At 41.5% G+C, this 20,540-nt stretch overlaps 2 protein-coding genes across 5 annotated transcripts in view; one reads left to right on the forward strand and one right to left on the reverse strand.

The window, feature by feature from the left end:
- mark1 (MAP/microtubule affinity-regulating kinase 1) overlaps positions 1 to 16,848 on the forward strand; it is a 42,405-nt gene extending 25,557 nt beyond the window's left edge. The window contains exons 4-19 of one of the 4 annotated variants that reach the window (XM_042224823.1): positions 2,046 to 2,094; positions 3,068 to 3,133; positions 3,398 to 3,468; positions 4,811 to 4,867; positions 4,974 to 5,210; positions 6,344 to 6,463; positions 8,246 to 8,345; positions 8,435 to 8,547; positions 8,633 to 8,837; positions 9,522 to 9,703; positions 9,850 to 9,941; positions 10,925 to 11,065; positions 12,519 to 12,770; positions 14,275 to 14,301; positions 14,950 to 14,994; positions 15,098 to 16,848. In XM_042224823.1, coding sequence (XP_042080757.1) covers positions 2,046 to 2,094; positions 3,068 to 3,133; positions 3,398 to 3,468; positions 4,811 to 4,867; positions 4,974 to 5,210; positions 6,344 to 6,463; positions 8,246 to 8,345; positions 8,435 to 8,547; positions 8,633 to 8,837; positions 9,522 to 9,703; positions 9,850 to 9,941; positions 10,925 to 11,065; positions 12,519 to 12,770; positions 14,275 to 14,301; positions 14,950 to 14,994; positions 15,098 to 15,443 — 2,103 coding nt within the window. In that variant the 3' untranslated portion in view covers positions 15,444 to 16,848. The remainder of the gene's footprint in view (positions 1 to 2,045; positions 2,095 to 3,067; positions 3,134 to 3,397; positions 3,469 to 4,810; positions 4,868 to 4,973; positions 5,211 to 6,343; positions 6,464 to 8,245; positions 8,346 to 8,434; positions 8,548 to 8,632; positions 8,838 to 9,521; positions 9,704 to 9,849; positions 9,942 to 10,924; positions 11,066 to 12,518; positions 12,771 to 14,274; positions 14,302 to 14,949; positions 14,995 to 15,097) is intronic. The other 3 variants (XM_042224825.1, XM_005913971.3, XM_014336692.2) reach the window with 3 other exon arrangements.
- An 810-nt stretch (positions 16,849 to 17,658) lies between these two features.
- The window catches only part of LOC102311524 (leucine-rich glioma-inactivated protein 1), a 5,573-nt gene continuing 2,691 nt past the window's right edge, over positions 17,659 to 20,540 (reverse strand). Inside the window, exons 5-8 of the mRNA XM_005913969.3 lie at positions 20,391 to 20,462; positions 19,786 to 19,955; positions 19,528 to 19,692; positions 17,659 to 19,395 (exon numbers count right to left, since the gene is read on the reverse strand). Coding sequence (XP_005914031.1) covers positions 18,578 to 19,395; positions 19,528 to 19,692; positions 19,786 to 19,955; positions 20,391 to 20,462 — 1,225 coding nt within the window. The 3' untranslated portion in view covers positions 17,659 to 18,577. The remainder of the gene's footprint in view (positions 19,396 to 19,527; positions 19,693 to 19,785; positions 19,956 to 20,390; positions 20,463 to 20,540) is intronic.

Raw genomic sequence — 20,540 nt, forward strand, 5'->3', positions numbered from 1 at the left:
ATTTTTTTTCCCCCACCCCTAGCCTCCACCATGTTAGACAGGTCATGTGGTATGACCTGCCTAAGTCTAACCTGACCTTCTTGTTCTTGAGTGTAGCCAGTGGTTTGCACCTTGTAGATCATCTACATTTGCATTCATGAAGGCGTCTCTTCATTGTAGACTTTGACAGTTATACATCTGCCTTCTCAGGAGTGTTCTTGATTTGGTTAATTGCTGAGAAGTTGTTCTTCTTAATAATGGAAATCATTCTTTTAGCATCCGGTTTAGTTGTCTTCTGTGGTCTTTCGGGCCTTTTGGTGCTGCTCAGCTGGCCAGTGCATCTCTTTTGGGCCTGATAATTAAAACGGTGAAAAGCTATAAAATGAAATTCAGATATGTCTGTATTACTGTGATCTGTCATGAAACGCCAAAGAAGCTCGCTTACTTAATAGGGATGAAATATAATAATATATAATTTTTTTGCTATTGTCAATAAATGTCATTAACATGACGATGAAAAGGACATTTTTGAAACTTTATGATGAAGATTTATTTACAAAAAAAATGTCTTGGACTGCTTATCTTGTACTGTTGAGAACATTTAGAGCAGTGGGAGGAGTGTGGGCTTGCCTCTGAATAAACTACAGTGCCCATCTACATTGTAAAGAGGGAAAATGTCACCGAGTGTGCCTTACTGATGTGGTTTTAATATTTTCCGGACAACAACGGAGCTCTGTGGCACTGGGAAATAATCTATGTTAGTCTTCAAACCACACTTGTTTGGGGGAAAAAGTGTTGTTTAGGTTTAAGAAAACTTGAGACTTTTTCTTGCATTATTCGTGTGTCGACGTGGGTGTGTTTTTTGGATGTTATGAGAGGAAGAAAAGAAAAAGTGAGGCAGGTGAGCAAGTAGAGACAGGGACCCAAAGAAAGAATTAGAGTGAGAGTGAGTACCTGCATGTTGTTGAACCAGACTGTGGCTCAGAGGTCCCACAGAGTCAGGCCTGCTCACACTGGTGTAATAGCTGTGTTTGATGACCTAGAAACATAGACTATCCCGGCACTTATGTAAGACCTAAAAGGCCACTGAAAGAAGTCGAACAAACACGCTCATATAGACACACACACACCACAATACAGTATCCATTCTCTTCGTTTAATTTGACACATTCGATAACGACATATTTTTCCTCTTTTTTTTTTAGAAAAGACCGTGGATCAAAGCGTCGCTCGGTTTTCACTGAGTCGAAGCCAGCAAATGGCAAAAATCTGTGTTCTGCCTCAGGTGTGAAATCCCAGTCGTGTTGGCGTTGAAATTTAACACTCAAACACAACCTCAGCAGAGCTCTGCTGAGAATCAGCAGAATGTAGACGATTCAACAGCACCTCTAAGTGGCTGCAGAAGCTCGTCTGACATAAACAGCCGTGCCAAGACTGAGTTTTAAATGATTCTGCTTTCTGACTCATCACTCAGATGTTGCACAGGGGGGCTCAGAGAAATTAGATTTTCCTTTATCCTCCTGTGGCTGGATAGAAACTTTCTCCCTCTGCAGTAGAGGAACCTTCTTCTACATTTTGTTTTCTACAGTTATGTGACTAAGGCATCAGCATCATTTCTGCATCTTTTTTGCATGCTAAGATGATTACATTAGGCAGCAGATGTCTGACTGGCTCTGAGCCTGTGTACTGCCTCTCTGCAGTGGCTGGCTGTGCGTGCGATGCTGCTGACTGGCTGTTTGGACAACCGATTGGCCGGCTTGCTGGACTGCAGCGTGTCGGTGGAGATGTAATTCTCTACCCTGTCTGTGTAGGGCAGGGTTTAGCACAATGTTGTCGCTGCGCCATGTTGCTTCACACAGTCCAGTTGTCCTGTCATCCTCAGGTTCTCTTATGGTTTCGAAGATCCGTGTAATTTATTGTGGCTGAGTTCCCTTCACTTAACTCCTCTAATCACTGCTTAATAAGTGCTTTCCCAGCAGAGCCCGAGCTGACACTAAGTGCTCATTGATTGTAATTTCATTTGACATGTTTGTGGGTGCATTAAATGTTCCTGTCTGTCTCTACAGCTCTTCAGGGAAGTCAGAATAATGAAGATTTTGAATCATCCAAATATAGGTAAGCCCAAACAGCAACCTACAAGACCCTCAGTGAGTTTGGATTAGTATTTCCCTGTGAAAGCACACTGTGTAACAAGCGATCCCCATTAAGTTACTGCCTTATCCATGAAAACATCTCACACTTTGAGAAGATTGTACTTTCCTTCTGCAAATTATTCTTTTACTTAGAATACTGTCCAAAACTCATGATCCACACCTCATTTTTTTTTCTTTTCTTCTTAGCTCGTCTTGAGCAATAGTTCTCTAGGCTTTCTTAAGGTCTTTTAAAGTTTTTCTTGGAACATTGGCTGCAGGGAAATCTCCTCCATGCCATGCAATATCACCTGGAAAGTGTCTGATTGAAGCAAAGGTTTTCATTCGTCAGCGTGACAGTGATCCCCAAAACACTGCCAAATACAGTAAAAGCATACCTGGAATAGAAAAACACACAAAGGAACACTATCAGTCATGTTGGCCTCCCCAGAGTCTGGGTGAAAAAGCAGAGTGGGATCAACTTGAGAGTAAACAGAATAAGAAGCCGCCAACATCCAAAGAAGAGCTTTAAATGTCCATCAAGATGTCTTGAGAACTATTCCTGACAACTACTTAAACTACAGTTCAGGCTGTGTTAAAGAATGAAGGTAGTCATACCAAATATTGACTTTTAGGCTCCTTAGAGTTGCAGAAACTCTGTTTTGTCTTATCTACTGTGTGTTTGAACTTGTTTAAATAAATCGCAGAACCTGCTTCCCATTTTCCTAGAAAAATATAAAGAAATGATCACATCTTGATCTGACTGTACAAAAGTACAAGCATAGTTAGCAAATGGTTTAATGCCACTTTGTACCATGCTGGCACCATTCAGACTCTGTTAAGAGTTTTATTGAATTAGGATAGACCAGACCAGCAAGCTCAGCTTACACCAAATCACAACCTTCAATTAGCTTTTGATTTACTTTATCTCTGCCTCCTTTCCCCACTTTCTCCTGCAGTGAAATTGTTTGAGGTGATTGAAACAGAGAAGACTCTTTATTTGGTGATGGAGTATGCCAGTGGTGGTAAGTGAAGCATTAATTCATGTCCACCAAACAGGTGACATTTTGTTAATTTTTCCGAGTGTCACTCTGTTGTGTTAGTTTAAATCTAATATTCATTGCAAAAATGCTTATTTACAAATCTGTCACTCCAGCTAGTCACCATTTCAAATTAAATATTAAACATGTTATTTGTTGGGTTACCTCAAAGCAAGCATTAGTACATGGTTATTGATGTGATTTTTATCAATATACTTATTGATAATTATATATTTCTTCTTTCTACAGGTGAAGTGTTTGACTATCTAGTGGCTCACGGCAGAATGAAGGAGAAGGAGGCCAGAGCCAAGTTCAGACAGGTGAGTCATCAGTATCGCAGCGCTCACGCCTCTGTCGTCATTCCCTTACTGTTTTTTGAGAGAAGACTGCATGCACCAAGATCAAGCTTTATCACTGACTGCAGAGGAAAGAGGGAACAACTTCCTTTTAGATGCTGCTCTGACATCTAGTGGTGCTGCAGGAGCAATAAGGCATCTACAGTAGTTTGTGGATTTACTAGTTTCCTTTCATGCCTGGCCTGAAAGTGAACAGAATTCAATTTTATTTTTATTCTTTTTCCTTCGGTGTAACGTCGACAGGGTCAAAATCCAGATGTGTTCATTTATGTCTGAGTGCATGCAGGTTTGTGGCCTCTTTTAAATAATAGCTTGATTAAAGATCATGTGCAAATACTAATAAAATGTTTTGCTTGCATGAAAGCTCTCTTTGTTTGTTTGTCTCACGTTTTGAGATAAACAATGCCACTGCAAGAATCTTATACAATATCCAGCCTTCTATTTTTCTTAACTGCTAATTCAAATATTAATTTCACTGGAGGGTCTGAAGCCTTTTCCAGCTGGCATAGCATGAGAGGCGAGGTGCACCTGATCAGGTAGCTAGTCTTTTGCAGTTATATTCACATCTGTGGCTAATTTAAGGGGTTTCCACACCTGTGGAAATCGAACTCTGATTCTGGTTAATTTTCCCCTTTCGTGCGGTTAGTTTGTGCAGGTGTGATCAGACAAAACAACCGCACCGTGACAACTGGGGGGAGGTGGTCTGGAACGGTTCATTTATGGTGTGAACGTAATCCAACCCCAATCTGAACCAACTACCCTGGTGTATGTTACAAGTTTAAGTTAAAAAAAAAAAATCCCGTAGAAACGTATTTTTGTTTTGTTTTTTATTCTAACTGCAGGAAGATACTATAGATGTGCAAAGGTCTGCATGGGCTAGCAACTAACTGAAATGAATGTAAATTCAGTGTTCTCACCCAACACCTTCTTCCTGTATATACCTTTGTTGCTCCCGCCCCAGCCAATGAGTGCGCTGAATGTTCTCACGTGGTTTGTTGTGATGCGTTTTGGTTCACTTGGATTTCACTTGGATTTTTGTCTGTGTGAAACCAAACCAAACCCTGGGATGAAGCTGCTAGTTTACAAACTCATCAACTGATTCAGAGTAAACAAGCTATCAGTGTGAAAGCGCCCTTAGAATCACCAGCTAGTCCAACGAAAACAGTTTGTGAACAAACACCGGTTTGATTAATCAATAAAGAAAAGGCTGCAGTTTGTGTGCATTTCTATGTAATGTACATGATATTGTACATGTATTTAACTGTCATGATGCCTGTTTTGTTTTTTGTTTTTTTTAATATTTCAGATTGTGTCTGCAGTGCAGTATTGTCACCAGAGGAGGATAGTACACAGAGATCTAAAGGTGAAAGTTTGTGAGACAAGTTCTCCTCACGATTATCCACATCAGTCACTTCCTGTCGGTGTTGACAGTCCACGGTGTGCTTTGCCTCTTTTTCTCTTCACTGCAGGCAGAGAACCTGTTGTTAGATGCAGATATGAACATCAAGATAGCTGATTTCGGCTTCAGCAATGAGTTCACTGTGGGCAGCAAACTGGATACTTTCTGTGGCTCTCCGCCATACGCTGCTCCCGAACTCTTCCAGGGGAAGAAGTACGATGGTCCAGAGGTGGATGTCTGGAGTCTAGGGGTTATCCTCTACACACTGGTCAGCGGCTCACTGCCCTTTGATGGACAGAACCTAAAGGTGGGCAGCTGTTTTGTTTGTTTGTTCTAAGTAGTTCATATTGACTCAGGAACTACTTGGAAATTTTAATGTTGCAACTGGTGATAAGCTTGGAAAAGTTTTTTCCTCTGTGAGCACTTTCCACCTCTGGCTGTCCACATGTCGATAAAGTGCTCTGTGTGTTTCAGATAAAATGCTTATGTAATCATCTTAAGATCATATTGCACTTGGGTCTTGCAGATATTCTCAGTTGTGTGCATTCAGACAATAGAAAACACTGATACAGTGTACATAAAGGGAGGAGTTATTTTTCTACCAGGTTTCGTCATGATTAGTACAACTGTGGTGTTGCTCTTGAGTTAAGTTACAAATTCCTTTATTAATTGTCCACATCACAGTTGAGAGTGAGGAAAAGCTTTTTGAGAGACAAGTAGTCTAGAAAGAAGAAAAAACAGAAACCAACAGTAAAACTACAAATGCAAATCTTTTCCTCTGAACTTCAGCGCATTTTATTAAAAAATATTTATAGTCCAAATAATTATAGCTGAACCGTAACAGTGTTAGTAATTAGATCTTTTATTCATCAGTTTGAATACTTCTGTTTGAGTATGAAATAGCTTGAACTCCAAAAAGCCTGATTAAATGAAGTTGGGCCAAAAAAAAATCTGAGCCATTCTGACAGACTTATGATGTTCACACGAGGTTGTTACTTCAACCATAAAAAATTAAAGGTGGAATTTACTGTGTATTGTGTGTAATGAGACATGCGCATGAATTCATGTTCCTTTAATAAAGCAACAGTTTGGACTAAATTTAGTCAGATTCACTAATGTTCACAGCAGGGCTGAATGACCTGCAGTGTTATAGGCGCATTGATCAATATCTTTACAGCCACAAGTACAGCATGTGAACACAGCCAGCCAAAACGGAGCCATAGGAGAATAAATATTTGACTGGCATTCACCACTTGACTCTAAATAGCTACTGAGTGCACACTTGATGAGTAAATAAGCAACATTATAGAGCGATTGTGTTGTTTACGCTGGGGTCTGCTCCTTTCAAATGGCTTACATGGGAAAAATGATGCTGTTCCTTTTATTGTTAAACTTTGTTGCTAAATTCTCCTCCTGTCTGTCTGCAACTTTGGTGTGCAGGAGCTGAGAGAGAGAGTCCTGCGAGGAAAGTACCGTATTCCCTTCTACATGTCCACAGACTGTGAAAACCTGCTAAAGAAACTGCTCGTGCTCAATCCCGTGAAACGAGGCAGTTTGGAGGTAATACCTGTGTTTGCATTGATGCAGCTTAACAGTTATTTCCTCTCCAGCAAGTAGTCAAAAAGACAGTCGTAACCATGTGGAGTAATATTGTTTTTATGTCATGGAAGCAGGTAATTGCCACTGTTGGTTGGTGGAAAACAAAAGAATGGTTTTAATTTTATAGCCTGTCAGAGGAATGATATTCTTCAAAGAGTGGACTTAAAATTTGATTTCACTACAGCCTTCATCAACAGAAAAACTAAATGGAATGGAAATAATCCTTAATTTTGTGTGCAAAATCCTTATACGATGTGCATTCATTATTATGAGCGTGTGTTGGGCAAGTTACTTTGAAAAAGTAATTAATTATAGTTACTAATTACTACTTCAAAAAAGTAACTGAGTTACAATATTCTAAAAGTAATTAATTAATTGAAAAGTAACTATTGCGTTACTTTAAAAAAGTGTTTAACCCTCTGGGGTCCAGGGTATAATTGGCCATTTTTAACTACTTTTGATTTTCCCTCCACATTTTACCTTTAAAAACTATTTACTTTGCCTTGTTTGGTATCAGTCTTTTCAGCACAACCTCACGTGTCTGAATTTACAGTTATGTTTTCATTTTGACAGACTGTATTAACACAATTGATTTAAAATCAGACAAAAAACAAAAATCTGAGTAGAAAAAGTTATATTTTTTACTGTAACAACCACAAACATGTTTAATGAATCATATTTCATAACTTTAAATGCAAATATAAATTGTCAATTTTAAAATCCTATGCACACGTTTTGCAAACAAAGTTATTTGCATCCATTTACCTTTTACCTTGATTTTTTAAAATAACCATTTCAAACTATTTACATAACAATCAGCTGTTCTGCATTCAATAAGATGCCACAAATTATTTGTGCCACTCCAAAACAATAATTTCTGTCCACTATAAAGGAGAACATCACAGCCTGATACCTGCAGGCCTGACAGCAGCAGGTGTATCACTCCTGTTTCTACCTGGAGACAGCATTGTTCTGACACACAACACAAAACTATCCACAACACTACACACTAACTACACAAGACAACACATTAACTACACACTCCAAACACGCTAAACGTCACAAATCTCTCACATATCAAAACTCGCTCTCTCTCTTTTTCTGCTGTCTCTCTCTCTCTCGCCGTCACTCCTAACTTCCCCTGTTTTTGGCTTACCACGACTACTTTATTCTTCCTCAGTCAAACAGCAGCACTCATGCGATTGTTTTGCCCCCTGAGCTCCAGGTGTTGTGCTAGACAGTGATCGTGATTATCGTCCGCGGGAGCGCGCAGCTGCTTAAAGCTGTAGCGCCCAGATTACTTGCGTAAACAGCTACTTCTGTGCAACTGATATAAGATGCGGTAAGCTGAACACAGCTTCAACCTTCTGTTTGATGAAAAATAGTAACGGACCACATTTCCTTGTTAGTAACTGTAACGGCGTTGTAACGATAGGAAAGTAATTAGTTAGATTACTCGTTACTGAAAAAAGTAATGCCATTACTTGTAACGGCGTTATTCCCATCACTGATTATGAGTTTTTCTCCTTTGCAAATAGTGTTTGGACACTCATTGTTTACAGGTCAATATCATCCCTGCACTCAGACCCAGGCTCAATAGTAAAGATTTCTCCAGTAATAATAACAATTGATCGCCATGTTGTCAGACTTTCGTCAAATTCCTGTTGCGTGTTGCATAACTGATTAATTACAAGCCGTTAAAGAAGACATGCATGATTTTTAATTGCCTTCTTTCTTTGTCAGCAAATCATGAAAGACCACTGGATGAATGTAGGTCATGAGGAGGAGGAGCTTAAACCTTACATCGAGCCTGAGGCGGACTTCAGTGATTCATCTAGAATAGGTGTGTGTTTGTGTTTGTGTTGATCTCATTCTTTGTCATTTAAAATTCTGGGATTCTCGCCGCTAATGTTAACTGACTCCATCACTCAGAGCTCATGGTGACGATGGGTTTCCCTAAAGATGAGATCACCGATTCCCTGCAGAATCAAAAATATGACGAAGTCATGGCCACTTACCTGCTCCTGGGAAGAAAAGCCCCGGAGGTGAGTTTGTTTGACTTGCGACTCATTGATCGCCTACATCACCTCTGCAGTGAGTCATGTGACCACATCCGCCTTCACGTTGCAGTTCGAAGGGAGCGAGCCTCTGGCTAACAGCATCCTGGGTCAGCGACAGCGGCCGACCAGTGACATCAACAACAGCTCCAGCATTTCTCCCGCCCATCCCAAGGTCACGCGCAGCATCTCGACCAATCAGAAGCAGCGCCGCTACAGTGATCATGGTGGGGATGATGATGATGGTGGTGGTGGTGGTGGTGTCGTAGAGAAGCCAAGTAAAGTAACCTCATCCTTCCCGGCTCTGAGAGTGCTGCGTGTTGTGTAGAGGGAAGTTACTCTCAGTCACTGATGATTGGCCGAATGAGTGTACACTGCTGAATAGACCTCAATAAGCTTTACAACAGAAACATTTTCCCACCGTTGACACTAATTTAGGAACTTTCCATTCCTTGTGCTCTCAGATTTATTTATGGTGGGGGAAAAAAGTCTTTAAAACCTCGACAGACTAACTTGTTTGCTTAATGTGGTCTAATTTTCCTAAACAGTGAACCAACGCTTAAATTTCAAAATCAGTGACTCAGCCTGCACACTGCACTGGTTGTGTAGCAGCTTCCTCCTAAGTCTTGTGGGGCCATTGTGTTTGGCGCCATCTTCTGGCTTGCTGCTTTCCTGCAGCTCCCTCAGGAGCAGCACCTCAAAGCATGTGGAGGGAACAGCTGTGCTTGATATGTGCTCACCTTGGCTTCTGTATCTGTATAACTCGAGAAACAAAGTGTCGATGCTGCCTCTGAAAGATTCGATGATGTATAAATCCTGGCTTGGATTGGCTTTGCTTGATACTGTCCTCGTCTGTTCTTTTTCTCCTGAAAGCTTAAATGTTGGAGGTGTAGAAATAACGACGCGCTTGGTTAAACATAAGTAAGTCCAATCCCGTGTGTTTGTGTGTGCGTCTCTCCTAGTGGGTCCGTCTGTGCCGCCGGCGGTATCGTATACAAAGCGTGGCCAGGCTTTGAGCGTGGAAAGTGACCACAGGGAGGAGTGGGACGGAGCGCGCCGGCTAGAGCTCAGCACTTCAAAAGGAGACGTTCCTGCCTCACCCCTGGGGGTGCAGGAGAGGAAGAAAACCACAAGTGCTGTGGGGGTGAGGAAGTGGGCACTGTACACTGCGTACTCCTGAATAAACAACTTTTGACAGAGCCGTGTTTAATACTCAAGAAAACGTTTTGTCCTTTTTATATGATTCACAGTAATTTTAAGTAAATTTTTGTTGTCTCTCTGCACAAGCAGACCAACGGGTCTATGACTCGCAGGAACACATACGTGTGTGAGCGATCCTCCACTGACCGCTATTCAGCTATTCCCAATGGCAAAGACAGCAGGTACGTGCTAACATTTAGATCAATCTACAGATCAGTTTTCACACCTGTAGTACTTTGCTCTGTTTTGTGTTGGTTTCTTCACATACACTTAAAGATACAAGTGAACTAAAATGCGTCACTAGAAACCACATGAGAACGCTGAGTTTGCTTATTGGTTGGAAGTGCCTGGGGCACAGCAACAAAACTAATAACAGGATGGAAGAGTTGTGATCTGGGCTGGCAAGCAGTGGGTTCATTTTATGCTTAGTTGCTACATTTTGTGCACTCTGCTGTTTCCCAGAATGCAAGGCTTACCTGGCTACAGGAAGGCATGTAGCCCAAAGTTGCAGTGCACACCTGGTAGCTAGCTCAGCTTAAAGGTTTTCTTTCTCTATTTATCCATCCATCTGACACACACTGAACATGACCCCTACAGCACCTCCTGTGGGTCTACAACAGGGGTGGGCAACTCCAGGCCTCGAGGGCCGATGTCCCTGCAGGTTTTAGATGTGTCCTTGAACCAACACAGCTGATTTAAATGGCTAAATTAGCTCCTGAACATGTCCTGAAGTTCTCCAGAGGCCTGGTAACCAACTAGTTATCAGGTGTGTTGACCCAAAGTGAGATCTAAAACCTGCAGGACACCAGCCCTCGAGGCATGGAATTGCCCACCCCTGGTCTACAAGAAGGCACGCCAATGTCTTCTCTTTGGGTGTCACCTGACTGGGCTCCATGGGCTAGGGCTAAGGCTCGGCCACCAGCCGCCCTGCCTCGACAAGGAGCAAAACAAACCAGAGTTTGATTTTAAGCGGGGCAGGTGTGAAAACACTGTGCATGCATGTTTTTCCATGCTTATGAGCATCACTATGCCTGTTTTTTGTTTTTTTTGTTTTTTTTATGAAAGCCACAAATGAGAAACTTGTGGTTTCACATTTGTGAATATGCTGTTTAAATAATATGAATTGAACATTTTATCTTTATCTGTACTCTGCTTCGGTCTCCAGTTTAACCGAGGTGTCAGGGAGTACCCCGTCGACTGCAATGAGCTCCACACGACCTCGTCACACCAAGTCTATGTCATCATCAGGGCATCCTTCAAAGAGCACACTGCCCCCCATCGATGACAACACAGAGCTTAAAGCCAGGTGAGCAGCCGAGTAGGTGATGGAGATTGCAATGGTGTATTTTTTTTAAGTTAAATGTCAACATGATGATTTAAAATCTCAGATTTATTTTCAAATTTTACAATTAAAAAGGAAGAAAATAAATCTCCATAGTAGGGCTGCAAAGATTCAAGTAACTTAAATAACTCAATTATAAAAGAAACTTTCAGTGCTTTGTTTAATCCATGGCTATATGGCGCTCAGTCGTCACCATCTAACCAGTTTAACGTGGGGCCGGAATCGGTCTCACACACAGCTGTTATCGTGTTATGGTGAGCTCAGGTGGAGTGAAATAAAACGTTTTTCTAGCATCCAAAACCCGCTCGTTCTTATAATCAACTTTAAAACCTTTACTGGGAAAAGCTGATAGCACTCGTTAACCAAACTATGTGTTCATCAAGCGCCATTGTGAAGAAAAGAGAACTTTGCTCCCATCCACCACCGTTTCTTTTACACAGCATGAATTCTACAGAGGTTAAAATAAAAGCACGTGTGTAGAAAGTGAGATGAACAGATGAACGTTTAACTTTTAAAGTCTGGTGCGATGTTTAACTTAGCCAGCTTGCTATAGGATGACGGCAGTTGTCGTACTTTTCATTGGAGTGATACCTGTGACTCTGAAGGGGGCAAAGACCATATTTAGTTTAAGGCTTTAGGAACATAATTTTCTGGGTTACTTAATATAGAATATAACACTCACAGATACACATGGACATCATGAACACACACCAGATCTACCTCATTTAGGAGATTTGGTACTATCACCCCCCCCCCCCCCCCCCTTTTTTTTTTTTTTTTTTTACTCGCATTTGACATAATGTTCTTTTAAAAATTGTATTTAATATGGCACATAAATGATTCTTTTTTTCTTAAACACATGCAAAACGTTGCAATTTCTAATCAATGGAATAACTGATAGAGTACTTGATTACTGAAATAATAATCAATAGCTGTACGTATGTCCAAACAATGGTACGAATTGGTATATGCCTTGATAGCTGTAGCTCAAAAGTAATCATGAAACAAAAATAATCATTATGTTTATTTTCACAGATCATCATGCAGGTGCTCCTCAACATTTAACAATGAGAATCACAATGTTGAGCAAATGTCCTTGGGTCATCACTTCAGAAACAAATTACAAACATCTGTTGGAACAGATCATGTGATTGCACCTTAGTTAATTTTTTTTTTTATATTCATTGCTTTGATTTCACTCAGCAAATGGAACAATTAAATGCACGGTCTGTGTCTTTAAAAGCAGTCTGATGGTCACAAACTGCTGTTTTACCCTGCACGCTCACACAGTCATTCAGATTCAGCAGTGGCGTTAAAAATGTACTTTTCATCGAGAAATACCATAACTTCATTCTAAAATGCAAACAGAAATGTGCCAGATGTTCATCTCCTCCAACGCGTTTTTCTTATTTTGCAGCTCGTCTCCACGCGGCCCCTCCACCTCTCCGTCTGCACACAGTATTAGCACCCCAGAGAAGAACCGTTTCCCCCGTGGTACCACCAGTCGCAGCACTTTTCACGGAGCCCAGCTCAGAGACCGCCGCAGCGCCACCTACAACGGACCTCCAGCTTCACCCACATTGTCTCATGATACGGGGGCTCTCGCTCAACAACGCAGGGGCACCTCTACAGGGATCATTAGCAAGATCACCTCCAAGTTTGTCCGCAGGTCAGTGCTTTGTACCTTAGAGTCGTTGCACCCAGCAGTTATTGTACCACCGTGGTCTCAAACTCAGAGCTACATGTTAAACAAATATTTGACTGAGAACAGCTCAACGCTTTCAAAACTGCAGGATGTAAAGCCATACTTTACTAATTTATACTTCCTTTGTGCTAAGGTGCTTTTATTATTGAAGGGAAATGCAGGTTCTACAGGGAGAAACATTCATGTGCTCCTGGTGTAGTCCCATTTCCAGATCAGGAAGTCGTTCTTCCTGCTTTGTTTTGTTCAAACTTACAGTACTGTGCAAAAGTCATGAGCCACCGCTCGTTTCTTCTTATTTTGCTTGGATAATGGAAGACAAGTGCAGTGATTTACTTAAATGTGCAAACATACATGGAAATAACATCTGGTTTGACCACTTTTATTTTTTCGACACAACCTCTGTCTTGTAATTTCTTTAAGTAGTCTTGAGGAATATTTCTCCAGGCTTCCTAAAGGACATTCAGAGATCTTCTTTGGGTCTTAGCTGCTTTTTTTCCCCTGCCATGTAGAAATAATGTTTGGTTTGATGCTCTGAGGTGGCAAATCCACGACTGAATCTGTGTTTTGTTTTCTATTAAAGTAGTATTCTTTAGCTGTGTGTTTGGGATCATTGTACCACTGAAAAATGAAGTCCCTTCCAACCAGACATTTTTCAGATGCTGTTGCATGCAAATTATTCTATTTTTGACAGGATCCCAAACCCCACTGGCTGAAATGCAGCCCTAAACCACAACAGGAGACTCCAGCATGTTTTACAGAAGACTGTAGACACTCTCTCCTGCCATCCTTTATACTTATTGATGGCAATTTATACCAAAACGCTCCTTGAAAACAAATTATAAAGAAATGAGCAGTAACAGTACTGTACATTAATTATCTAAATCAGAAAGTCACTTTTCTTTCTAATCTGACACCAAATTAATATACAGTTATTTTTTAAATAGATTACAAGGCAGTTCAGAAAAGGACTTGAGTTTCCTTCCATGCTAGCAGCTCTGTAAGGCTATACTTGGTAAAAACATGCTAACAGGCTCACATTAACAATACCAGGTGTTAGCTTTATCATGGTCACTGTGTAAGTTTAACAAAATAAAAAATACAGCTGAGGTGAGGTGAATTATGTTGCAGGTATCAGTCGTTGGACAAATTATTAGATGCATTCAAATCTCGATACACAACAAAAATCATCCCTGGACATACTGTGTGTCTCTGTGTAAAAGTTACTGAAGTGATTAAAGGAGTGGCGACGTTTGTTCGGATTCCTTTATGCGAACTTTCCAGGTATAAAAATGAAGGAAGCGTCACGCTCTCTGCCTGTTTACTATAAATGCTGCATAGTTTCCCCCAGTCCTCTGTGAATATCACACATCCACACTGCCACCCCTCGTCATCCATACAGCAGTTAGCACCTTCACGCTGGTCCATCTGGTGGAGGCTCACAGCTTTCTCTCCTTTTCTCCCCGCCTAGAGCTCTGTCTTTCAGGTCGACCCAGAGGTAGGAGAACATAACGCTTGCTGCACTTGTCACCCCCGTCCGAAATAAACCAAACCTCTTTGTGCCCACTATGACCTTGGCCCGTGTTTCCTTAACCCCTTGCGTACTTGCCCACTACACCACGTCCTTGCCTACTGACACCCTTTGTTATGCAGTTGTATTTCCTTCCCTTGTGTCCACTACCTCTTAAACAAACCTCACGGCTCACCAGCTTCTTCTGTACTAAGCCACCAGATATCTGCTTCTCAAGTTGCTAGCTTTCCTCTCCTTATTCTCCCCCATCCTTTGGCTGAGCTTAACAGAAAAGACCAGGCAAAAATCCAGAGGCCGAATGGACTGTCTAGAAACGCTTTTCCGCTCTTTGCAGATCAGTGGGGATTAAGGAAAGGTAGCGTATTGTAGATGGGATGATGCATTTGGTTAATGTGAGCTATAATAGAATGACCCTCAAAACAAAGACCGTCACAGTCACCTCATTGTGTGCTGAACCCTGATACCCAGGAGTGTGGATTCTTTCCTGGCATGATGCCTGACACCCCCTCTGTGTCCAGTCATGATGGGGGTGGTGTTTAGTAGTGAGTCGGGGCGGGGCTGTATGTGTTGATATGATCCCAAGGGAATAACGAGTCTGTTCCTGGTTTATTTCAGGGTACCTAGTGAGGGAGAGGCCAGTGCCAGGACAGAAACACCAAGGTAAGAATTTGTGAGATGTCAAGTTCACAGAGAACATGAAAGCCACCTCTGCCTACTTCCCCTGTCCCCGCTCTCACTCTCTCCCTGATGGTTTCTTGCTCAGGAGTGCGTCTGGTGACACTAAGGAGGACGGCAGTCGGGATTCAAAGCCTCGCTCCCTGCGTTTCACCTGGAGCATGAAGACCACCTCCTCCATGGAGCCCTCGGAGATGATGAGGGAGATCAGAAAAGTCCTGGACGCCAACAGCTGCGACTACGAGCAGCGCGAGCGCTTCCTGCTTTTCTGTGTCCACGGCGACGCTCGCCAGGACAATCTGGTCCAGTGGGAGATGGAGGTGTGCAAGCTGCCCCGCCTTTCGCTCAACGGCGTGCGCTTCAAGAGGATATCGGGCACGTCCATCGCCTTTAAGAACATCGCCTGCAAAATTGCCAACGAGCTCAAACTGTGACAGCAGATGGAGCCCCAGTCAGTCTTTTCTCTGGTCGCAGTCTCATCTCATCACTGGATTAGTGTCGACTCGCAGGACAAAATTCAGCACTGACGGTCCTCGCCATGCAGTATCAGGGTGGACTCGGCTGGTAAACGTGCAATACTGGCCACGAATGTACTGTACAGGGTAGTGGATCAGAGAGATATTGCAAAGTTTAACGTCTGTGACGGAGAGATAGCAAAAAAGAAAACATTAAAAAAAATAACAGCTAACCCAGCTTTTTTTTTTTCTCCTTCCGTCCGGCCCTCTGTCTCTCTCTTTCTCTCTCTCATCGGCCCGCTGCTCCACGTCAGAAGACGCATTTATGTAACACATGCAGTATGCAACTGAAGATGACCATCCTGCAATAATGTTTTCAGTCTTCTTTTTCTAAACGCCTACTACAAGATCTACTCTCCTCGCTGAATAACCATTAAACTTACCGTATGCTAAACTAGACGCTTTTCCACCTGTGTTAAGTCAGTATATAGATCAGGCTGGAGCCCATATGTAAAAAGAGAATTGTACTGTATGCATAACATCTGCAGGTACTGTATTGTACTGTATATTAATTTAGCGTTCTGTACAGACTTTTATTGTTAATACTGTCTTTTTTTTTTCTTTTTTTTTTCATGGGATTTGAGTTCTTTCCTAATATAATTGATGTCTCTTGGAGCATTAATCTTTCACTCTGTTTTTTTTTTCTCTTCTCTTTTTTTTCTTTTTTTTAAGAGCCACCATATGGAAATAGTGTTTTCAATTTTATTTAAAAAGCACTAAATTATTTTGTGGAAAATTGAGGGATTTGTTCCCTTGCCTTTTATGTTATATTTTTTTGCCTATGGAAAAAAAACACTAAGTTGCACCACATAGACTTGAGTAGTAAGTTCAGTTAAAACTGAAATTGTGTTCACTTTATTTTCTCTCGGCAGTAGGTTGGTGATTTGGGGGTCCTGCTGCAATTGCACAACTTTTCCAGGGTGATGTGTATGAACATGAGAGTATGCACCTGTATTTCTTTGATGTTAGTTTGGTAGTCCTCAATTGCGAAGAAAAAAAAAACAGCAGGGTTTAAATTGGTTTACTTTAGAAAGCGCCTGACAGGATGATACATGACGTGCTGATCGCTACGACGAGGCATTTTATTTTTTCTTTGATGGAGCCTTTCTAAAGAGCCTGATTTAGTCCTGCCACCAGTGTGATTGTGCAGGTACTTGTGTATCTCCTTGCTTGTGTGTTAATTTTCTTTCTTTCATTTTTTTTTTTTTTTTTTAAATTTCAGCGGATTTTATTGTATTTATTCCATTACATTGTAATGTGCTGCTTTGTAGATTTGAGGCGTGCACTTTGTTGGAGAAAATAAAAAGGATTTTATTTGTTTGTATTTATTTTACTCCTATTTTTTTCATATCTGACATAATTACACATCCAGGGTTCAGGACAGTTTGCCTCATTTAGCTTAAGGAAGTACAGTGCTGTGCAACAGTCTCGAGTCACCACTGATTTCTTTACATCCAAGGAGCCAGATGTTCTCCAAATTTTTTTAAGTAGTCTTGAGCAGTAGTTCTCCTGGCTTTCTAAAGGTCCCTCGCCATCCTTATTTGGACACTGAAACCACAGAGCCTATGAACGATGTCAAAGATCACAGTTTGACAGGCATAAAATAGTATTTGTGTACAAATCAGATGTTTCCCAAACAGTTATTGCTTGAAAAATGACTTTGAAAAGGCCTTGAAAAATTCTAAGACATGTGGAGGACAAAAGAAATGGAAGGCATACATCTTTTTTAACCAATTAACAGTATCTGAGTGTGATGTCATTAAGCAACAGAAAAAGAAATCCAGCAAAGACTCGACACAGGACCAAAGAGATTCAAATGGCCCTTCAGTTGATCCATTTGCTCTTAACTGAAGCTTGATCAGAGGTCTCAGTGGAAGGGTGGCTGTGAGAAAGCCATTCTTAGGGAAGGGTGAAGTGTGCCAAATTACAGAAGAACTGGACTGAAAATCTTAACCATTTTTGATGTACAGTCAGTTCCATGTATGTTTGAATAAATTGCCCTTTTCTATCAAAATATAAAGAAATGAGGATTGGCTCAAGACTTTTGCACAGTACTTTAGATATGCTGTTGTGTTTTTGGCTTTAAGTATGTCACACTGCAGACATATCATGCTACACAGCACTAGCAGGGAACTCCGATGAAATGTTAAGCTTTATTGACTCTAAATTGCATGATATCAATCCTAATTATGACACAGTCAGTCACATTAGTCAAAGGTAAAGCATTATGAAAAATGTCCTCCTTCATTTCAGTGCCCAAAAATGGTTGAAAATACCTTCAATAGTTCCCAGTTGTGAACAGCTGTATTTTCAATACTTTAAACATTATGCAAACTATTACAATAAAAGCATAAGCTGCAAGGATATACAAGTAGACTCTAACCTTTGATATTTTCCAAATCAAAGGCATCATTTCAAATCATTCTCCAACAATTATCTAATAATAATCTGTCGCGGTCGTTGGTAAACTCTTAAAAACTCTTAAAAGCTTCATTTACAAATGGAAAGACAGGGAAAATGTAAACATTTCATTTTGGCAGATTCCTTCAGTTAAACATGTTAATAGGTTAAAAAGTACAATTTCATTTGTTTCTGTAGATAAATATATGACATTAGAAATGTATAAACATTGAGTGACACAAAAGGCTGAACACACATTAAAAATTAAAAAGTTACTGGCCAGTGTTAGATGTATTAGTGAACATAGATCTGCATTTATTGGGATGGGACGGCCCGTGTAAGGCCCTGGTCATGCATTAATGACTTGACAACATATGCGATCTAATCCTAACTTGAGGTGCATGCGCTGGACTCAAAATGCATCTCGGTCATATGCTTGGTTGAGATGCATACATTTATCCTTTAATCTACTGTGCACTAATTTAACTAGAAGAGTTTGAAAATCAGTAGGAGTAATGGCTGCTGTTCTCAAGTTAGGATCAACGCTTTCTGAGTTGTTCAGCACTGCATCTGCTGCAACAGCCTGCTGTCTAGACAAAAAAAAAATCACAAAATTCACCCACCAACCAATCTGCAACAGAAGAAAAATTAGCTCAGTTGCTCAGATCGATGATCCGGTGCTCATAGATCTGAGTTTTCCCTTTGAAACTGGAGGCCAGCAGGAATTGACGGTTGTCTATGGAAACTGGAGAGAAGGCCCTCGGTGCCTGTATGTTCAGCTCCTGAAATCGAACAAATTCGCCCTTCTTGGCATCCCAGCGGTAAACCTGGGTGAAAGAGTAATCGCTGCCAAGGATGGCGTATTGCCAGTTTCCCACAGCGAAGGGCTGGAATACCATGGAGCCACGAGAAGGCATGGTCTGCAATTCCCTAAAGAGGGCCCCGTCCCAGCGCATCACTTTGGAGTCACCAATGAAGCGCGTCAGGCAGATATACAGGTCGTTTTTGACCTGGAAATGCTTCACAGCGTAAACATCCTCCATCTCTGGGATGTCGGTGCGCCTGTCAAACATCTTGGTGCCTTTGTTCCACTGGTAGATGACGGGCCTCTGGGAGCTGCTGGACAGGATCAGGTGAGGCTTGGAGGACATCTCCATGTACTCCACATCGGTGTCCCGATACCACTGGTGGAGGGACTGATGCCAGTAGAAGCCATTGCCGTTCCACTTGTAAATGGTGGTGGACCCGGCCTTGGAGCTGTCCGCTATGACGAAGAAGAATTCGCCATCGATGCGGAACGTCTCAACGTCGTTTGGTTTGCGGATTCGCAGGATGTCGATGCCTTGGAGCTTGATGAATTTGTTAGCGGACGTGTCACGCTTGTAGATGTGCGAGCCACCAAACAGCTGAGCCACAATGATAAAAAGCTGGTTGTCAATGACCAGGGGTTTGCAGACCACCGTGGATGTACCTGGTGAAGCAGAAGACAGGATAAAAAATAAATATCTTTCACCTCCAATAATTATCTCCATTGAGAGGTTTGAATCACCCCTCCTTTCAAACTTGCACAGCCCTTTCCCAAAAAAATGCGTCTTTCACTTACTCTCAATAAAATCAAAGTTTCTGAAGACCATCTCCACGTGATCCCACTCTAGAAAGCTGCACTTCCCACTGAAGGGCTGAGCGAACACAACGTACTGGTCATTCCCAAAAGAAAATGCTTCCACTGATATGGAGTTAAAATCCATGGACTGGTAGGATTCAAACTCTGTAAGTGAAACAAAAAACACCCACTTGAAATAACTTTTTTTTTAATCCAGTGAAACTTTGAGAGAAAACAACTGTATTTATTGTACTCCACCTGTGGTGATGCAGTCGAATGACTGTGGCAGGAGGTCGTTGATCTTTTTGTCGAGCTGCGAGGCCGGGCCTTTACAGTAAATCTGATCCACGGTGGCATTGGTGCTGTATATCCACTCCACCAACCATTTGAGCTTGCAGTCACAGGTGAACTGGTTCCCCCTCAAGTCTCTAAAGGGAAAACACCACCAAACTAAACTCCGCATGCTGTATTAAATGCATTCAGAAAGGCCTGTGCTTTATGAATGCATTTAATTCCCAAAAGCTGGAGTTACTGAAGTGTGACTACTGTTAGCTTTGCTCTGTGGCCCTCACAGCTTCAATCTTTGCCCTCATTATCATCAAGGGGGACTATAAAGGAGAACCGGACATCTTCAGTGGGTGATAGATTGCAAACTTATCTCTTTCCTCACTGCTGCATGCAATTTTAATAGTGTTAAAAGCACCAGCTGCCCACACATTTTTCGAGCCTCGGCTGAAGTGGAATAATGATACAGTGTTCTATATATAGAAGGCTGCACAGAAAACTCATTTATCTCAGTGGCACGCATGTAAATTGAAATGCAATGAATCTCTTTGTTAGGCAAAGGTAAAATTCATACTTACACTTTTGTCAAGGCCTCGAGACCCTTGAACAAATCTTTGGGCAGCGTCTCAAGATTATTGTAGGCCAGACTCCTGAAAATAGATTTAAAAAAAACTGTGCTTAGTTTCTGGTTTCCACATTGATTATATGTGCATGCATTCCCCCCCCCC

This window comes from Haplochromis burtoni, unplaced genomic scaffold (assembly GCF_018398535.1).
Source record: "Haplochromis burtoni strain Fernald_Lab_line unplaced genomic scaffold, NCSU_Asbu1 Contig_7, whole genome shotgun sequence".
Lineage (NCBI taxonomy): Eukaryota > Metazoa > Chordata > Actinopteri > Cichliformes > Cichlidae > Haplochromis > Haplochromis burtoni.